This window comes from Solanum verrucosum, unplaced genomic scaffold (assembly GCF_900185275.1).
Source record: "Solanum verrucosum unplaced genomic scaffold, falcon-dt-bn FXZP01000286.1, whole genome shotgun sequence".
Lineage (NCBI taxonomy): Eukaryota > Viridiplantae > Streptophyta > Magnoliopsida > Solanales > Solanaceae > Solanum > Solanum verrucosum.
In genome coordinates, this window is record NW_026020376.1 from 287676 (window position 1) to 305453 (window position 17778).

Genomic DNA, 17778 nt, shown 5'->3' on the forward strand with positions numbered 1-17778 from the left:
GTTCAAAATGTAACGGTGAAGACAACATAATTCCAGATGTCGATTTAGAGTAAAAGAAGATGATGAAGATAAGATGCAAATAGCAGACAAAGTGGCAAAGAAGATAAAGTAAATAACGTAAAAAAAAGATGTAGATGTAAATTAGTCAAGTATGCATTATTATGCATGCGCATATTAAAGTAAGTAGATAGGAATGGTGGACATGTGTAAAGTAGGAATAGTAAAGTTGTTTGTTTGTAAACACAAAAGTCATGTAAAGTTGTTTGTTTGTAGACTTATTGTAAAGTAGAAAAGATGTAAAGTCGTAAAACAAAAGACAAGTGTAAAGTAAGGTGTGGTGTAGGTGTACAAGTGTAAGGTATCATGATGGGCAAGTGTAAGGGATGATAGGGGGTGTGATTTATTAGGTGACAAGTGTTACAAGTGAATAGTAGTACATTATTGTAGTGTAGTATGAAAATCCTTTCTATATAAAGGACGGATATGTAACTTAAAAGGCAGGCAATACCTAAATAAAAATCCTCTCCTTTCAAAAACTCTTTCAAGATACTAAATACTTAAAAGTTAACGGATAAATCTGAAATCCAATAAGATATTTCAGATAGCATGGCTAAGCAAGAGGCAAAGGTATATTGTTCAAAAAATATACGGAACTAATTTCATATATTCCTGAATATCATATATATGATTGAATAAATTTATGTTAGTTATTATGTATTAGAATTATTTGAATCATGATTTCTAGTTTATTAGCACACTGAAAACAGGGAGAAAACTTCTATACTATGTCATCCTAATGTTGAAACCGGTAGGCGAGAAAAGCCATTTAAGGGAGTAAACAAAGTTGAGGCGCTGATAAGAATGAAGTATCTGCTAAAGTACGATGCTAGTAGTGACAGAAAAACATGATAAAGATAATCTAGTTCATAATGATCTAATATGAATTTAATCAATTACGAATATGATAGGAAGGAATAATTTGAAATAAAAAACCTGCATAATAAAGAACATGACTACATACATGCATGATGAAATGATAAAAAATTACGAAACTTTTATCTTATATGTACTTAAAAATATAGAAATAATTGAATTAAGAAGAATAATATGGGAAAAAATATTTAATGATTACGAATCAGAAGATATATTAAATCAAGAATGGTATGAAATAGACCTACATGATTTAGACCTCGAAGGAATAGAATGGTACGATTTAGAAATAAATTCAGACTAAAATGAACTACGAATATTTACCATATTGGACAGGATCTATGGAAGATATAAAACTATTGGAACAATTAATAGAAGAAAATTTATATATGTACCAAAGAACCCAAGATATGTTATACCTAGAATACATCATAAATAATATTAATGAAATATTCAGATTAAAACAACTATCGGAAGAATATTACAATAAATATTATTATATTTTACCATGAATTTCGCACCTAATATTAAAGAAATATCAAGATTAAGACACTTAACAAAAGAATATTATAATAAAATCTTCAAAATAAATTACTCACCTACCACACTATCACTTCTATGATTTCCGTGGTTACCAACTCCGCTACGAAAAATGGTTTCTAACCTCACGGAGAGAGGTGCACCTAGTCATAATCGCATTATGTGATACTCCGAGTTTGGATTCACACATCTATATTTCAATATTTTTTTAAAAATATAACATTACTATATATGATATCGAGAGGGAACCATGGGTTCACGTGAACCCGATGACTCCCCTTAGATACGCCTCTACTCTTCATATTCATAGTTAAACTACATATCTATTAGTATGTGACTTTTAGAATTAAATTCTTGAGATTTCTTGGTTTTTTTTTTTCATTTTTGATTTACATTCTGTGGAATGAGTTCTTCCACACTTCCATTTGAAGTAGAAGGGCAAGAGCTAAGTAAGTTCATATTGTGCACAACTCTCCAAATCCGAACTCGATCATATAAATTGGGACGGAGTAATACATACACAGATGTTCTTTCCTCTTTCTTCAAGTTTTCTTAGCAAATTATTTACATGCATGTGGTTATACAAACTATTTTAGGAAGCACACTGGATTTACCATGAGAAGCAAAATAGTACTTTGTAATGACAAGGAATAACTTACCTGCAGTGTATGTGTTTGACGATATGCCTAAATTCATCCCATTCCTTTTCCCATAGGTGTTGTATAATTAAAATTCGATCAACCAACAATCAAAGGTCCATTCTTATCATCTTCTTGGAAGTGTTGTCGTGCAGGAAACAAATCATACATGATAACAACAGAGGTTCGAAGAGGTAGCAATGGTGTTGAGCATATGAATATCCGGACCATCTAGGTTAACAAGTAAGACTTTCTACTTGCTTTGGATATTGTATCGGCAATCTTGTTGTTTACTCTGCATCACCTCTGACCCTGCAGATACAAATTCAAGGTTATTATGATATTTTCAAAGCATTTGACTCTGTTGTTAACTGATATTAAACATGCATGTGCTATATGATTATTTTGTGTGTACATTTCTTACCAGTCAATCATATTACGAAGAAATAAATCAACATACAGAACGGTTCTGTAAATAAAATTTATGCGGCCACTAATGCGTCAATTTTTTAGCAGTCAATCTTATTAAGAAGAATCAATGAGAATAGAGGAAGACTCTATGAACAAAATTTTGCAAGGTTAGTGATAAAATTTTGCTCAGCTGCCAATTATTTTGGTTACCTTTTCGTCTTCTTAATTATGCTCTACATTTAATTTGAGTTGGCAAAAAATGAGTAATTTTAGCTTTTATTTGAAAGCCTGTAAAAAAGTAGTTTGTTCTAAATTTAAATATTTAACTGCAAACGAGAGGCGCCTTTCAACAAGGCTGATGAAAACAAGGTGAGAAAAATGAAGAGTAAATCATTAGACGGCATTCCTTAAATTCTCTGTTTGATAAGAAATAAAACATGTAACAAGTTTTGATCTAAAGAAGCAGGCTTTAGAGTAATTTGTGTGTTTTTATGATGATCGTGTAAGCGTATAAGTCTAGGCTTATAGTTTGAATAATGGTATGCAGAAACATCTCTAAATTGGTTAACAATAAAATTTTGAAAAAAAACATTTGTCTCTCCCTTAATTTCTCCATTATGATTTGGTGCTGAAAATCACAAGAATAACATCAGTGGAAGAAGTATTGCAAATGAAATTGTATGCTGCGGGAAACAAAAACTAACTACACCAAATACTACTTTAAAAAAGGTCATGCATTTCAGTTCTTGGATAGCCTTAATGAAAATATAACTTGTGTTCTTCTTTCAATTGAATTCAACATATATTAGTATTGTCTAAAATATAACTTGTGTTCTTCTTTTGTTTGAATTCTACATATGTTAGTATTTTCTAAGCAATGTCTTTTAGCATGCGTGATTTAGATTCTTCCTTTTTTTTTTATTGGAATGAGGCAACTAAGACATGTCTATGTTATACACCAAAAAAAAAAAGGCGACGGAAGTTGGTATACTCACTACTTCTTGCACTTCAAGATTCTATATAGTGTAGGTTAGCAAAATTAATGAATTGATGTATATCCACACGATTATTCTATTACTCGTTTTACCTCTACTGTTAAGTAGACCAAATTCTATTTGCTAGAATTTTTTTCATGACTTTCATAGTCTCTTGCATATTTGATAGCATCACTTTCTATTTACTAGCACATAGTCAGTTTGTTTGGAACTAAAACATTTAAAATACTTGATGTCTCTAATCCAAAGTGCGTCAACTTAAATTGATTATACTTGATTTCTTTCACTAAAATTTTGTATGCGTAACTTTGTTCTATCTGTAAGGATTTGTTGAGTCTTATTATCCAACAATATAAAGATGTTACAACAGCTTCTTGGTACTGTTGACTTACTGACTAAGAATTTCAAAATCCTTCAAGAAATCTTACTTTGTAAAAGAGTGTGAATTTTTCTCAGCGTTGTTCCCACTATCCTATGAAACTTGTGAAATGGCAACATTATGTTCCTTTATGCAATAAAATTTCATGTTTTGCTTGGGCATTTATCATCTTATTTTCAAGGTCTACAAAGGAATGCAGACCAGTGTAGTGGAATGTGAAGCATCAACCTAGCAGTAGATATTCAACTCGAGAGTATGTTTTTTCCCTTCAAAAGTATTTATTATTGATATAAAGTACAATGTAGTGCACCAGTACAAGAATGGATGGAGCCATGGAGAAGTTGGATAGGCTTATCATTGTTACTATTTTGTTGGATTTAGGAACGAAAGAATGTTCCTAAGAAAAAAACTGTTGTAGTTGACTGTAGTACTATTTTTTATTGGCATAATACATAAATATGTCATTTAACTTGGCTTCAAATTATATTTATGCCCTTCAACTTTGGATGTGCACAAGTAGAAACTTAAATTTGTATAAAGTTGAACAAATAGACACACATTTCCTACCTGGCATCCTACATGTCACTTTTTGTCCTATGTGGTGTCCTATGTGTATTGTGTCACGTAGGACTCATGTGTCTACTTGCTCAAGTTTATATAAATTTAAATGTCTACTTGTGCATACACAAAGTTGAAGGGCGTAAATGTAAAATTAGGCCAAGTTAAATGACACATTTATGTATTATGCCTTTTTTATTTTTAATTGATTGTAGTAAGATGTTTATGCTTATAATATTTTGGTACAATGAATCATTGATCTCTTTGGAACTATTGTATGTTTTCTGTGCTTGTAATAAAACTTTTGTAACTTCTTTGTATGTGAGCGTTAGTAAAATATTATAAAGTTGATGATCCCAAATTGTCATGTTGTGTTGCACGGGCTTTCCATATATATATTCTCGGCAAGATAAGTGAACAACATAAGTACGAACACTGCCCTAAGTTGTTGTACAACAAGTTTTATGTTTTGTATGATCAATAATTATTTTGCACCTCAATTAAAACCCTCCTCTTGGAGTGACATGCGTATAACGTTCTCCTTCTTCAGTCTTCCTCTCTTTTATTTTTATGTCTGTTTATTGGAACTTCACTACATGTCTTCAAGGGTAAACTACTCATTTTCGATATTTTCCAATTACAGAATTATGTCTCAATTCCCCGTTTGCAAGTGAGGATTTGATTCGTGTTTAATTTCTGCTTCATTCTTTTTCCGATGATCAAGTAAATATATGTTTTTTTGAGATTATTGATTTAGGGTCTACAAATTTTCTATGATTAACAATCTTCGTTCTACCTCTGAAATTATATTCACATTTATGTTTCATATTTCTTTAGTATAGTCGTCTGATTTTGAATATTTAATTTTCCTCTTTCTGCATGTATTTGTTCTTGGCGGATTTTATTATACATGTGGTTGTTTATTAAGTTCTTCTTGAAGAATATTCTGCTTTCATGCCTTAATTGTTACAACCTTATCACAAGGAATTGCTACTAAAACATAAATAAAAGAATAACAAGAGGAGAAAATTGATGCATTCAATATGTTTGATGAAATACCCCAATGAAAGGAGTATAACACGTTCCAGCAAATTTATAAACATTTTCTATGCAATCCGTCTATTGCATTGGATATTGATCCTAGGTAATTCTTTTGTCATACTACTCTTACACAAAAAGCATATATCTTGGACGGGAAAAATGATACATGTACAACTGAGTTGAATTTTCTTTGAATTTATCACTTTAATTTGCTTAGAAGGTGGAAATATTTTCACAATGGTCATTAGGTTTTTACCCTGTGATTTAAAAAAATAAAGAATACAAAATAGGATTTCTCTTTTCCCTTTACTTTGATTTCATTTTTCGGGGGTCAAGAAGCGCATCCATTAATTAGTATTTCATGCGCATGACATTATTGGATATGCGGTCAATCTGGCGCAAAGAAAAGCTACTTGACTCGCAAACTTAGAATTTAATCACATACCACTTTTACTTGCTTTTAGAGCTGATATAGAGCTTCATTTGAGGGTGTCAAAGGTGATCTTAATAGTCATAGTAGCATGCTTTATAATCAAAATTTCTTCAGAAATCGTATAACTTGCAGTCTTCAAGTGATCCATTGATATATGTGTACAATTTTGGTATTGCTGAGGAAATTAGGATGGTCGTTCTTCTATTTGTTGAGCAAGTAAGGTACTGTCAGTTTCATTTTTATTATGATTCTCCAACATTTAGCTTATTGCATATTTAACTTTCTCATTAATTTGTAGTTGGGGGAATAACTAACAATCCGATTTGGATTAGTATTATCTTTTTGATGAATTTTGTCTTTTTTGTTATCTAATTAGTGCATACAACCAAATCATCCTATTGAAAATTTAAGGTGGCAAAACTAACGTGCAAAATTAAAACGCCCTAGGTATACACTCAATATGTTTGATGATGTGTCCAAGTTATCTTATTTGGAATAATCTTTCTCATTTTTAGATCATACTAAGAAAATCTCTAGGACAACTAATGATCATCCCCGAGTCAATAGACCGAGTGATAGACCAGCGCTATTGTTTGAGGTGAGCGTTATCCTCACAAATCTCAAATGCAATGTGGTTAATGCTAAGATTTGGACTCATAACGTCCAAGCAGCAGCTATAATGCAAGTTACTGGTAAGGAAACGGTAGGTACAATTAATGACCCAGAAAGGTTGTCTATGAGGAAACAACTATTGTGCAATGTACTTAGATGTAGAAATAAATTAAGGGATGCTAAGACAATAGTATCTGATGGGGTCTCCCATAACGAGAGAGTCTTCACCAACTAATGTTTGCAGACCAAGATTATGAACATGCTGCTGGTGAAAGATTGGATGAAAAAGAGAGGCCTAATGTGAGTGTCCTTAATTGGTAAGATAAGGACTACTTCGTTGTGACAATCTGGTGCAAGGATAGACCAAAGCTTCTCTTTGATACAATTTGTACATTGAATGATATGCAATATGTGGTTTTCCATGAAAATGTTGATGCTGAAGGACCAGTAGCGCACCAGGTACAACAATTTTCTATTCATTTCGAAATCACTTTCATGGTTTATTTTTCTTAAAATTTGTGAACTAATTTTATAAACTCTGTTCTCCTTGAAGGAGTACTGCATTAGACATATAGATGATTCCCTGATAAAATCAGACACTAAACAACAAAGAGTGATTCCATGTCTTGAAGCAGCAACAGAAAGAAGGGTATCTGAGGTTAACACTAATGATTTAATTTCTAAATCTTTTTAGATCCATTGTTCGACATATATTCAGTTCTAGCTATCTTTTTTAGTGTATAAGAAGACGAAACTGGTAATGGTAATTGGTGCTTGAATTCACTGGTGTCAACTTATATGTTTTACCTTGTCTATATCAGCTAATGAAATTGCCTTAGCTACGACAGTGGTGTACATATGTACAACAATAATTCACCATCCTGTAATATGTAGTTTTGAATTTAAATTTTGTGGTCTTGTGTAAAAGCTGCAAGTTCGTTGTGTGATGTTGTTTTAGATCTTGACGTGTGATTCTGTAATATCTCTCTTTCTGTGTGTGTTGCTTCGTATTAAGTTTTTTTCTATCAATTTCCTTTTTTGATATGCAATTATTTCTATTATTGAAAGAATATTTTCTTATTGGTGATAACTATAATCATGAAAAAATTGAATAGCTTATGTCCACTTGGATATGTTACGTGGTCAGGGTTCAATGATGCACAACATGTTATTAGAGCTCTAAATATAATAATGTATCTCAATTGAAGCTATAGTAAGTTTTTAAGTTTTTGAACTTCTTTAACTATAATGTCACTTGTCCCTTAACAACAAAGTGGTCACTGAGCTTGCTTAATATGATAATATTCAAGTAGTAGAACGCTTCATTACACTCTGAATAATATAATGGGTATGATTGTTGTTTATGAAAATCAGATATGTTTTAGTTAAGTGAATTTCTCCTCTTTCGCTTAATTTTCAAATTTATTCTCCCGCATTTTTCATGTTCTGTCTATGCAGTTCTTCACCTCATCGTATTGAAAAATCTTTTGTACAATGCTAACATGCATCTGTAAATTGCCTTCTCAAAATTTTACTTATCTAGGTTTTGATTTTTGTTCAAGGCATTCAGTAGCATTTGATGTTCTGTCATGTGAGTAGGAGATGCTATGCCAAATTTGAGGAGACAATACATATAGATTTTTTGAAGCGATGAACAAAGTATAATAGTTTTGCCAATTCAATGTCTCTAGATTTCTATGACAAAGCTGGTGAGATCTGAAATTGAATGCGTCAAAGATGTCAAAATAGATTAGACTTTCTTTTTAAGATTTTGTTTTTGGTAGGATGGACAATGGTAATGATATTCTCAACTTAATATTGAGTACATCAATTTGTTTCCTTTTGATGAGTTATTGGAATCTTTTAGGACATTAAGCATGCTAAATGGGATAATACACTCGACGTATTTCGATGAACTTTTTTTACAATGATTTTTTGGCCTAAAATTCTTGAGCAACACCATTTTACACATCGGGTAATCAACTAGCAATTGAAAAGGAGACATGATGTTGTTTAGAAATGGAAAATAACATGTATCCTCTTGCTTCTTCACTAGGCTAGGATAAGATGAGTCTATTGTAGCTCTGTTTGTCGATGAACTGATTGAAAAGGTAGATCAGCATGCTGGTGTTTTTCCTAACAAGGTTTTATTCTCTTGACAATTTGATGATTAATATTCTTCTTTTTCTTCTCCTTTAGATGATAAATATTTGTAGTTGATATTAGTGAGGATTAATTTTGAAGTGGTAATTAGTATGTAGACGCTGTTAAATTTAATATTTAGGCTAGCAGGCTTTTAAAGGATCCTTATTGTAGTCATTTACAGTTTCTTCATTATTTTTGTTTCCTATGTAGTCTTGTTTTTCTGCTACCCATAAATTAATTGGCATGCAGATTATAAGTATGAAATCGTGGAATGTTTGAAGATAGAAATCACATATGCGGCATGACTGGTTATAGAATGAATAATGCACCTATTTTACAGAGAAAGCTGAAATTGGAATAATTGTCGCAAATGCTAGATGTCACCCGTAATGCTTCTGATATAGTCCTAATCTAACCAGAGTATTATAGAATTCAATGCTTGGATTAGCCATGTGTAAGATCTGAGGATTAGCTGATCAATTTTATTAATCATTTATGGTGTTATTTTTTTCTTGTAGACTTGGAATGCCTATATTGTCTGTCAAGGCATTTTCAGTGTGAACAACCAAGTCGATGTACGTATTGGACATTATTTTGCGTGCAACTATGTATATGTGTGTTAATGTATCTTTATAACGTTATCTTTTATGTTTGAGAAAATACATAGAAACCCCCCTAAACTATGACCCTTTTTTGAAAAAGACACTTAAATTTTGCGGGGGTCCTAATACACCCCTAAACTAGTTTTAAGTGAAAATTTTAAACCCTTTTTCGACATTTAAGACAGAGAGTGTATATAACTTGCCTGAAGAGCATGAAAACTAAAAAAAATAATTGAACTTTTTATTTTCAATATTTTTTATTAAATATATAAATAAAATTTATTTTAGAGTTAAATTTTATTTTTTCTTTCTCCTTCCTAAGAGTTTCACCATTGAAAGAGATGGCAATGACTTCAAGGATTTTATTTCTCTCTTTTTTTTTCATTCTCTTTCAATGGCAACTAGTTGATTTCCTCTGCGATAGCAACGCCGACTGATTTTGCCGTTTCATCCTTAGATTTCTTTTCTTCCTTCTTCGCCGGTGAAAATCTTCTCCTCCTTTTTGACCGGCGAGGTGAGAAGCGCGGGAAGATGATGGCGACGTTAAAAAAAGAATCATCAGCGTTATTTCCAGTGACTCCTAATCAATTACGGGGCTGGAAATCGTCTTCACCAAGCAAAAATTGTCCCATCCAAGCTCGGAGAGAGAATTTTCGTTTTTCCAGATATAACCGTGTTGATTGCAAAAATCAAAGGCAAAGTTCACAAAATAATATTTTGATAGAGATTTTAATTTAAGAAAAAAAATAATTTGCTAGCTGATTTGATTTTTCAATTTTAGGGTTTAATCTTTGATTGATTGATAATAAACACAGTGAAAATGGTGTATAGCATGTCAGTGATGGTGAATTGAAAAAGGAAAAGAAAATAAAGAATTAAAATTTATAAAAAAACAAAAACAAAAAAACTGTAAATAAAAACAAAAAGTAGAAAATTATATAGAATTTACACATGGCAAGCAACAATTGGTGCGTGCTTTCACTTTCTTTCTTATAAGTGGGTTTGACTGAAAAATTGGGTATTTATATTACTATCAAATTGTTCAGTGAGATATTAGGATCCTTGTAAAGTTTAAGTGTCTTTTCAAAAAAAGTGTTATAGTTGAATGGGTAACTATGTATTTCCCCTTTATGTTTTTACCTTGTTACCTAAATATATGTTTGTAAAGAAGGATATCTGACTGATATTCCATCAACTGTGATTATGATATTATTATATCTGCCCCCATATGTCAATTGTTTTACACGTGACATCTGATAGCCTCAATAATATTACCGTATAAGCTTATGCCTTTATTTTGTATTTTCATTGGTTACTTTTTCCAAAATTAGCCGGTTTGTAAATTAATATGTTGGGCCTGTGCTCAGCACGGGTCATGCCTATTTAGTATATATACACACTATCTTAAAGGCATGAACTCTCAAACTTGAATGTTGAATTGCTATAATACATCTATTTAAAAATACTCTATTTATTTTATTTATTTAATCAATTGTATTTTAATTAAAAGAAGCTATCTTCTAACATTAAAGGGTTGTGACTTTTTCAATGAGTCGTGACTTTTCTGAACGGTTGTGACTTTTTTGACGGGTTTTTACATTTTAGATGAGTTGTGACTTTTTCAAATGGTTGTGATTTCAAAGGGTTGTGTCTTTTCCAAAGGATTGTGCATTTTTTGATGAGATGTGACTTTTCCAAAGATTGTGACTTTTACGATGCACATGAATTTTTTTGATGAGCAGTGACTTTTTTCGAAGGATTGTGACTTTTCTAATAAGACACAATTAACACCTTTTCATACTGCTATTTGTTAACTATAAATAGAGGAGTTTCCTCTCCCTTTTAAACTATGATTTTTGTATGCATTCTATTCTTCTTCTTCTTGAAAAAATCTCAAGTGTTACTTGCAACAATTGATTAAGTTTGAAATTTAACGAAATTTCAGGTACCACATAAGAAAGACTTGGTGAGCAAATTGTAACAAATTATTCATCAATTCACACTCATATTTTCCTCTTACGATTTTCATCACATACATACTTCAATATTATTTTATATCATTTTAGAAAATTAATACCCTTTTAATTAACCTACATATTTTATTTATTAAAAAGAGACTTGTTTCCTTTGAATAGTCAAAACAATTTCAACCATCGTGTTTCTTCAGTCATAAATCACAATCATTCACTCTTTATAAAAAAATTTCGAGATCTCTTTTATGTGACAATTTGAGATCAATTAAAATTTTCATAAATGATTCATCCTCAATCCATTGATATCTTTCGTCGAGGTTCTTAGCATTGAAATTTAGGTATTGACTTTCTATTAAAGAAGAAATTAAGATAACGAAGAAATGTGCAATTAACTATGAAATTTGCTTCACACAGAAAACTTATGTGTATAGTGTGCGGGGATTTTTGTTTCTTTTTTCTTGTTTTCTTTCTTTAATTAATTTCTTTTGTGTTTTAATTCGAGAGAGAATTTAATATTTAGTGTTTACATAATGAGTGAACAGTGACAAATACACACATTGTAGATTATTTTTCTAATAAATTAATATATCATGTTGTGGGAGAGACAATAATAATAACAAATATGACAAAAGGCACATAATTGGGTAGGTATTTCTTCATTAGTTTTTGATTTTTTATTTTTCAACCCTCAAACGAAGGAGTTTCTTCCTAATTTAGCTAAAACAACTGGTATTAACGCAGTCCATTGAGTTATTAGTTTTAATTGTAAGTCCACTATTTCAAAAATAGATTTTCACTTTAACTTATAATATGATAATAATTATTTTTTAATAGATATGTTAGTGCAAACAAATGAAGAAAGTAAAGTATTGGTGACAAGAGATTTCAATCATATGAAAAACTAGAGTGAATATAGCATGAAGATATATTTTCTTCTTCCTTCTTTATTGGCTATGAATTGTTCCATATATTTTTTTCTTTTTTATATTTATATTGAGTATGAAATTTTTAAATATGAATTTCCTCTTTTTTGTGTTCATTTAATCTATGAAATGCTATGTCACAAGATACACTACTTGCTAACTATATAAAAATAGATATATTGATCTTAAATCAAATTAAAGATTCTATAAATAATACTTTAAATTTTATTCATCTATTATTTTTTATTGAAAAAATTTAATGTTTTATTTCACGATAAAACTTCTATAAGATCCAAGATACTTTCATTAGATAACATATGTATGTGGCAAAAAAAAAGAAAAGAGAACACTACAATTACGCAACGATAAGGTAGAAACTTAATGAAATGAAATATTTTTTCACCATAGGTGATGTTGTTCATATATTAACATTAAATTATGCTACTGAAGTATATATATCTAAAACAAAGAATTGGTCAAGCTAAATATTTGACACAGACAAACCTTTATTAGACCATCATTCGTTATTACAACATTTCACCAATGACATAATTATCTTTACAACTAACTTTGATGTAATATTTTTTGTCTCTACAACATTCTACTTATAACAATGATGTCATTCACTATAAACGTACATTTTTTTTTTTGTAAAATTACCTCTCTATGATAGCCTTACTCAAATGTTCATTGAGTAATAATATTTTAAAAAAAATATACTATGTATAAAGAGAAACTTTTGAAATATTTATGGTAACCGTTATCAGTGTCCTGCACATACTAAATTTTAAGTATGAATATTTAAGAGAAAAATTGTACTTCATCATTTATGGTCATTACCTCAAGAAGAAAGGCTATTAGTGACTTTTTGTATATTGATTTTTTATTTGTTGGTTAAATTTGTTTATAGAATTGAGTGAAGTGAAAAATAATACTACTAATGAAATGACACTTTTTCTCAATATTCAAACTTTGAATGTATTTTAAAATGTTTCAATGATATCTAGTCATTTTGATTTAAAAAAACAAGTAACTCTATGACAATTTGTATTAATCATATAAAAGCATTTGTCTTATGTTCTTTCAATTAAATTTATTTACTAAAAACCTTTAATTTAGTAATAATAATTCTATTTCACAATATCGTATACTATATGATACAATAGACATGTGCAACGGCGCACGTGCCGTAAAACTAGTATATATATATATATATATATATATATATATATACTTTCTAATAATATTAAATCTCTTAAATATACTTTCTAACAATCACAAGTAAAATGTAAAATACAATACTTAAAAGTTTATCAATTATAGATGTCCAAACATAAAATATAGATAATAACCAAAAAGTGACAAAAGTGGTTTATATATATAATTCGGCTTTTTCGATTTTTATTTTTCTAAATTCGAAACCAAACAAAAAATCAAACAAAGTAAATTATAAATTCAAAATAAAACCAAAAAATCAATCCCAATTAAAATTTAATTCAATTCAATTTGATTTTTCGATTTAATTCAAATAGTGCACATCCTAGGACTCCTTTGAGTAAAAACAAAACGTTTACCGGATATATTTTCGGTTATTAGTTCAGCTGCCCATCCAACGGTTTTTAACTTTTTATCATTTAGTAGGTGTTTGGCCATGCGATACCATATCACGATATGGTGTTGTGAGATGGAATTAGCATTTGGACATGGGATTTTACGCTGATTCCATCTCATGATTCCATATCATGAGAGGTGATATCATATTCTTCAAAAACCATGATATGAAATTATATGGTGATTACATATCATGATTTGAGATATTTTAATACAATAATTGATCCATGAGTTTATATTTTGTTAAAATAACCCCACATTTATATCTACTAACCATTTGTTTCATATGTAAATAAAATTTATAATCACATCATTACTTTTTAAAATTTATTATTCTCACAAATATAAAATTTATTATTACTTTAAATTTGGTGAATATAAATGATAAAGTAGAAATTCATTTGGTGAATATAAATAAGAACGAAGGGAGTAATACTTTTTTGATTTTTCATAATAAAAAAAAAACGTCTTAATCTTATGACTAAGCATAATATTGATAAAAGACAATTTTCATTGGCGGTGCCGCACTTTCTTAATCTTAGTATTCGCAAAATGTTCGTTCACATGACTGAAGAATATCAAGTCCAATAGATTGAAGACTTGGGAAAAATTTGATCAATTAGTTATTAATATTTAGTCAAGTGGACTAGTTATAATTTTTTTGATTAAATTTTATTAGAAGTGTTTTTGACTCAAACTTGTGGTAACTTTTTAAAATTTCGTTATTCTATAATATTTAACTATTGATTTTTCTTGTAAATAGTTAGAAGTCAGTGATGTTTGTTAATTTTTATCTTAGTGTATTTAACTTCTAAGTTAATATTTACTCACTAAAGCATGTTTTTTTTCTACTTTATAGGTTATTTGTAAGAGTAGTTGAGAGATATGAGCATATCAAGTACAATTTATGTTCAATTTTTTTTATTAAATTAAAGTTAAATGAAACAATTACTTAAGTGGAGAATAAATAACTTTATAATAATTTATTATGCGATTTTATAATTTTTTGTTTATTTGATAAAATTGAATAAACAATTGGGGCTATTTTAATAGTTTTACAACTTGTGAAATTTTTATGTTTATGAGAAAATATACAACACAAAAATTTTATATCGCATATCCAAACAAACCTTCAATTTCATCTCATAATTCCATATCATGATACCATATCATGATACCATATCATAATTCCATATCATGATATCATATCGCATGGCCAAACGGCCCTTAAAGAAACCGAAGATGATAAGATGTACTTTTTACTTTTTATAAAATAAAAAGGCAAGACGAGTGACGCAGGCCATTTTCGATTAGCAAGCGGAACTGGTCAACGATTATTTCCACTGAAATATCTCTTCTTCATGGAACCCTAATTCACACATTTGCAATCGAATCCCCAATTTTTTTCCATAATGTCAGCTATACCATTCATTTTTCACTGATTATTGATTGTTGTTGTTCAATTTTTAAGTTGAAGAGTGAGTGAGTATTGATGGAAGGAAATTCGAGTGGTGGCGGTGGTGGTGGAAACGACGTAGAGTTGCTGTGCAAGACGTTACAGGTAGAACACAAGCTTTTCTATTTCGACCTGAAGGAGAATCCACGTGGACGATACCTGAAAATCTCGGAGAAAACGTCGGCAACAAGGTCTACTATAATTGTACCATTCAACGGCATCTCATGGTTCCTCGATCTCTTCAATTACTATGTCAATTCAGATGACCAGAACGTCTTTAGCAAAGAACTCCAACTTGATACCAAGGCAGATTATTAAATACATATGTCGCTTCAGCTCCTTTTTATCTTCTCCACTGTTTTTTTTAAACTTTTTATCATTAACTTCTGTTAAATGTTGTTTTCTGTTTTTTTTTTTTTCACACTGCAGGTGTTTTACTTTGATGTTGGGGAGAATAGGCGAGGACGCTTTCTTAAGGTTAATCTACTTTCCTGACCTTGACGCTTTGCTTTTGCTCTGTTTTGATGCTAATCGAAGATATATTTGCACCCTTAGTTTCCTCGCACATTTCCATTCATATGGCTGTTGTTTAGTCTAGTCTTGATCGTGATCATTATTGAGAATTTCGATTATTGGCACACATGTTAAATGGGTAGCTTGCATATGGGAGTGTGTGATGTGGAAAAAAAAACCATTAGAGCAAGGGACTTTGTGTATTGTTTTATGGGTGATCAATATACTAATTTGAGTTCATCCGAAGATTTCTGTGTAAAGAAATCCAAAGCACCTGTCAAATATCAAATAACCATGGCTTGGGCTTGGTAACTCTGATAATTGGTTTCCGTATAAGCTATCTGGATTGCAACTGTCGTATTCAGCATTTGTTACTCTATTCCTTTTACACCAATCTTGATGGAGTCTCTATTATTTGTATTTCCTTTACACCAACCTTGAAGGAAATTGCTATTATTTGGATTCCAGTTAATCTCTTGTACAATATGCCCATGATCTGATATGAAGAAGCCTATGCCTTTCTCAGGGTTGGGTAGTAAATTGAATTGTTGTTCATGTTCCATGACCAGAATGATCAGTGTATTAGGTAATATGGACTTCTCTCTTTCTCTCTCTACCTGCATATGAGTGAAACATAGTTTTTTATGCAATTCAACTAACATACATAATGGACAAGCTGGCTAACACAGAAACAAGATTGAAGCTCTTTTTGCCATGCTTATCTCTTTTTGATTAGTAATGGGCCACATATAATAATGGAGGAACACTAAGAAGGTTCTATAATTGTAAAGAAAACATTAAAAACTGTAAGATGTCGAAGGAATCTTAAAATTTGTAGTTCTTCACATCAACTGACTCTTTTCAATTCCTGAAATGAATTGATTTTTTGAAACAAATTAGTTATAATTGACTCCTATCTGTCGTTGTTGTGTGTGCGACATTGTTTTGGAAAATCATTTTCATGTTTTTGTGTCCATCTGTGTGGCACCTCTGCACCTATACAAGTGGAGTATGAGGGAGATGAGAAACCAAGTCAAAGAGTTTAGGAAAGCTTTTTCTGGTTGCCAGGAAAGTAATCACGATTGTTGTCTAGAGAAGTACTTTTCCTTTGCCTAGTTCCATCTTCTTTTTAATGAGTCTGCTCTTCTACTTTTCCAACTAGATTTCATTAAACCCCCAGTATCTAAAATTAAGAAAGGAATTTAGCTGCTATCCGTGTCATCCAAACCTGAATACTGTAACTTTTTGCTGAAGATCCTTTTTTCCGTTATGCAATACCTTTGATCAGGATACTCCTCTTGTGATGGATGTTGTATATCTTTTTCTCTTTCTCAACTACTAGCACTCTTATCAGTTGGGAAAACATTTAAAACAAGGTTACACTTTATGTACAGTTGGAAGCTTCGAGTATTTTGTTATTCTCAGAAGTAAAAGAAAAGGGAAAAAGTGTTATTGAGATTCGTATCTACATTCTTACTCTGGCCTGGGCCCTATAATAGTTATATTTTGCACAGTGCAGAATCATTCTTTTCCATGTGAGACACTATTGATTAATATTCTTTTTTTTTGAGTTAAGGTAACTTTGTATTCACAAAAACTCATCAACAAAGGATGATGAGGATCAGTTTACAACCCACACACAGTGTGTGCACTATCCTCAGTGAGACTACTCAACAAAAAAACTTTACAAGTTACCTATGAAGTCAATTATGTCTACTGTATCCCTACTGTATCCTGTTTACACCAAAAATAAAGTAAACTAAGTTATTGATTTCTAATCTTCTGGTTGTTGGTCCCTTTGCCTTCATAACATCTTGAATTTCTATCCTTCCACAATGTCCACAAGACACAAGCTTGGATGGATCTCCAGTAATGTTCACTGGCTCCTCTTCTGCCAATACCTTTCCACCTGTTGAGTAATTCCATAGTAGACTTAGGCATTATCCAACATTCTCCTAAGATACAAAGGAACATGCTCCACAGATTTGTAGTTTCTCTGCAATGAAGAAATAGACTGA

At 30.7% G+C, this 17778-nt stretch overlaps 1 protein-coding gene across 3 annotated transcripts in view; it reads left to right on the forward strand.

Moving 5' to 3' along the window:
* The first annotated feature begins 15082 nt into the window (after positions 1-15082).
* LOC125838451 (transcription factor Pur-alpha 1) overlaps positions 15083-17778 on the forward strand; it is a 631298-nt gene continuing 628602 nt past the window's right edge. For all 3 annotated transcript variants that reach the window (XM_049517502.1, XM_049517501.1, XM_049517503.1), the window contains exons 1-2: positions 15083-15553; positions 15677-15724. In XM_049517502.1, coding sequence (XP_049373459.1) covers positions 15284-15553; positions 15677-15724 — 318 coding nt within the window. In that variant the 5' untranslated portion in view covers positions 15083-15283. The remainder of the gene's footprint in view (positions 15554-15676; positions 15725-17778) is intronic.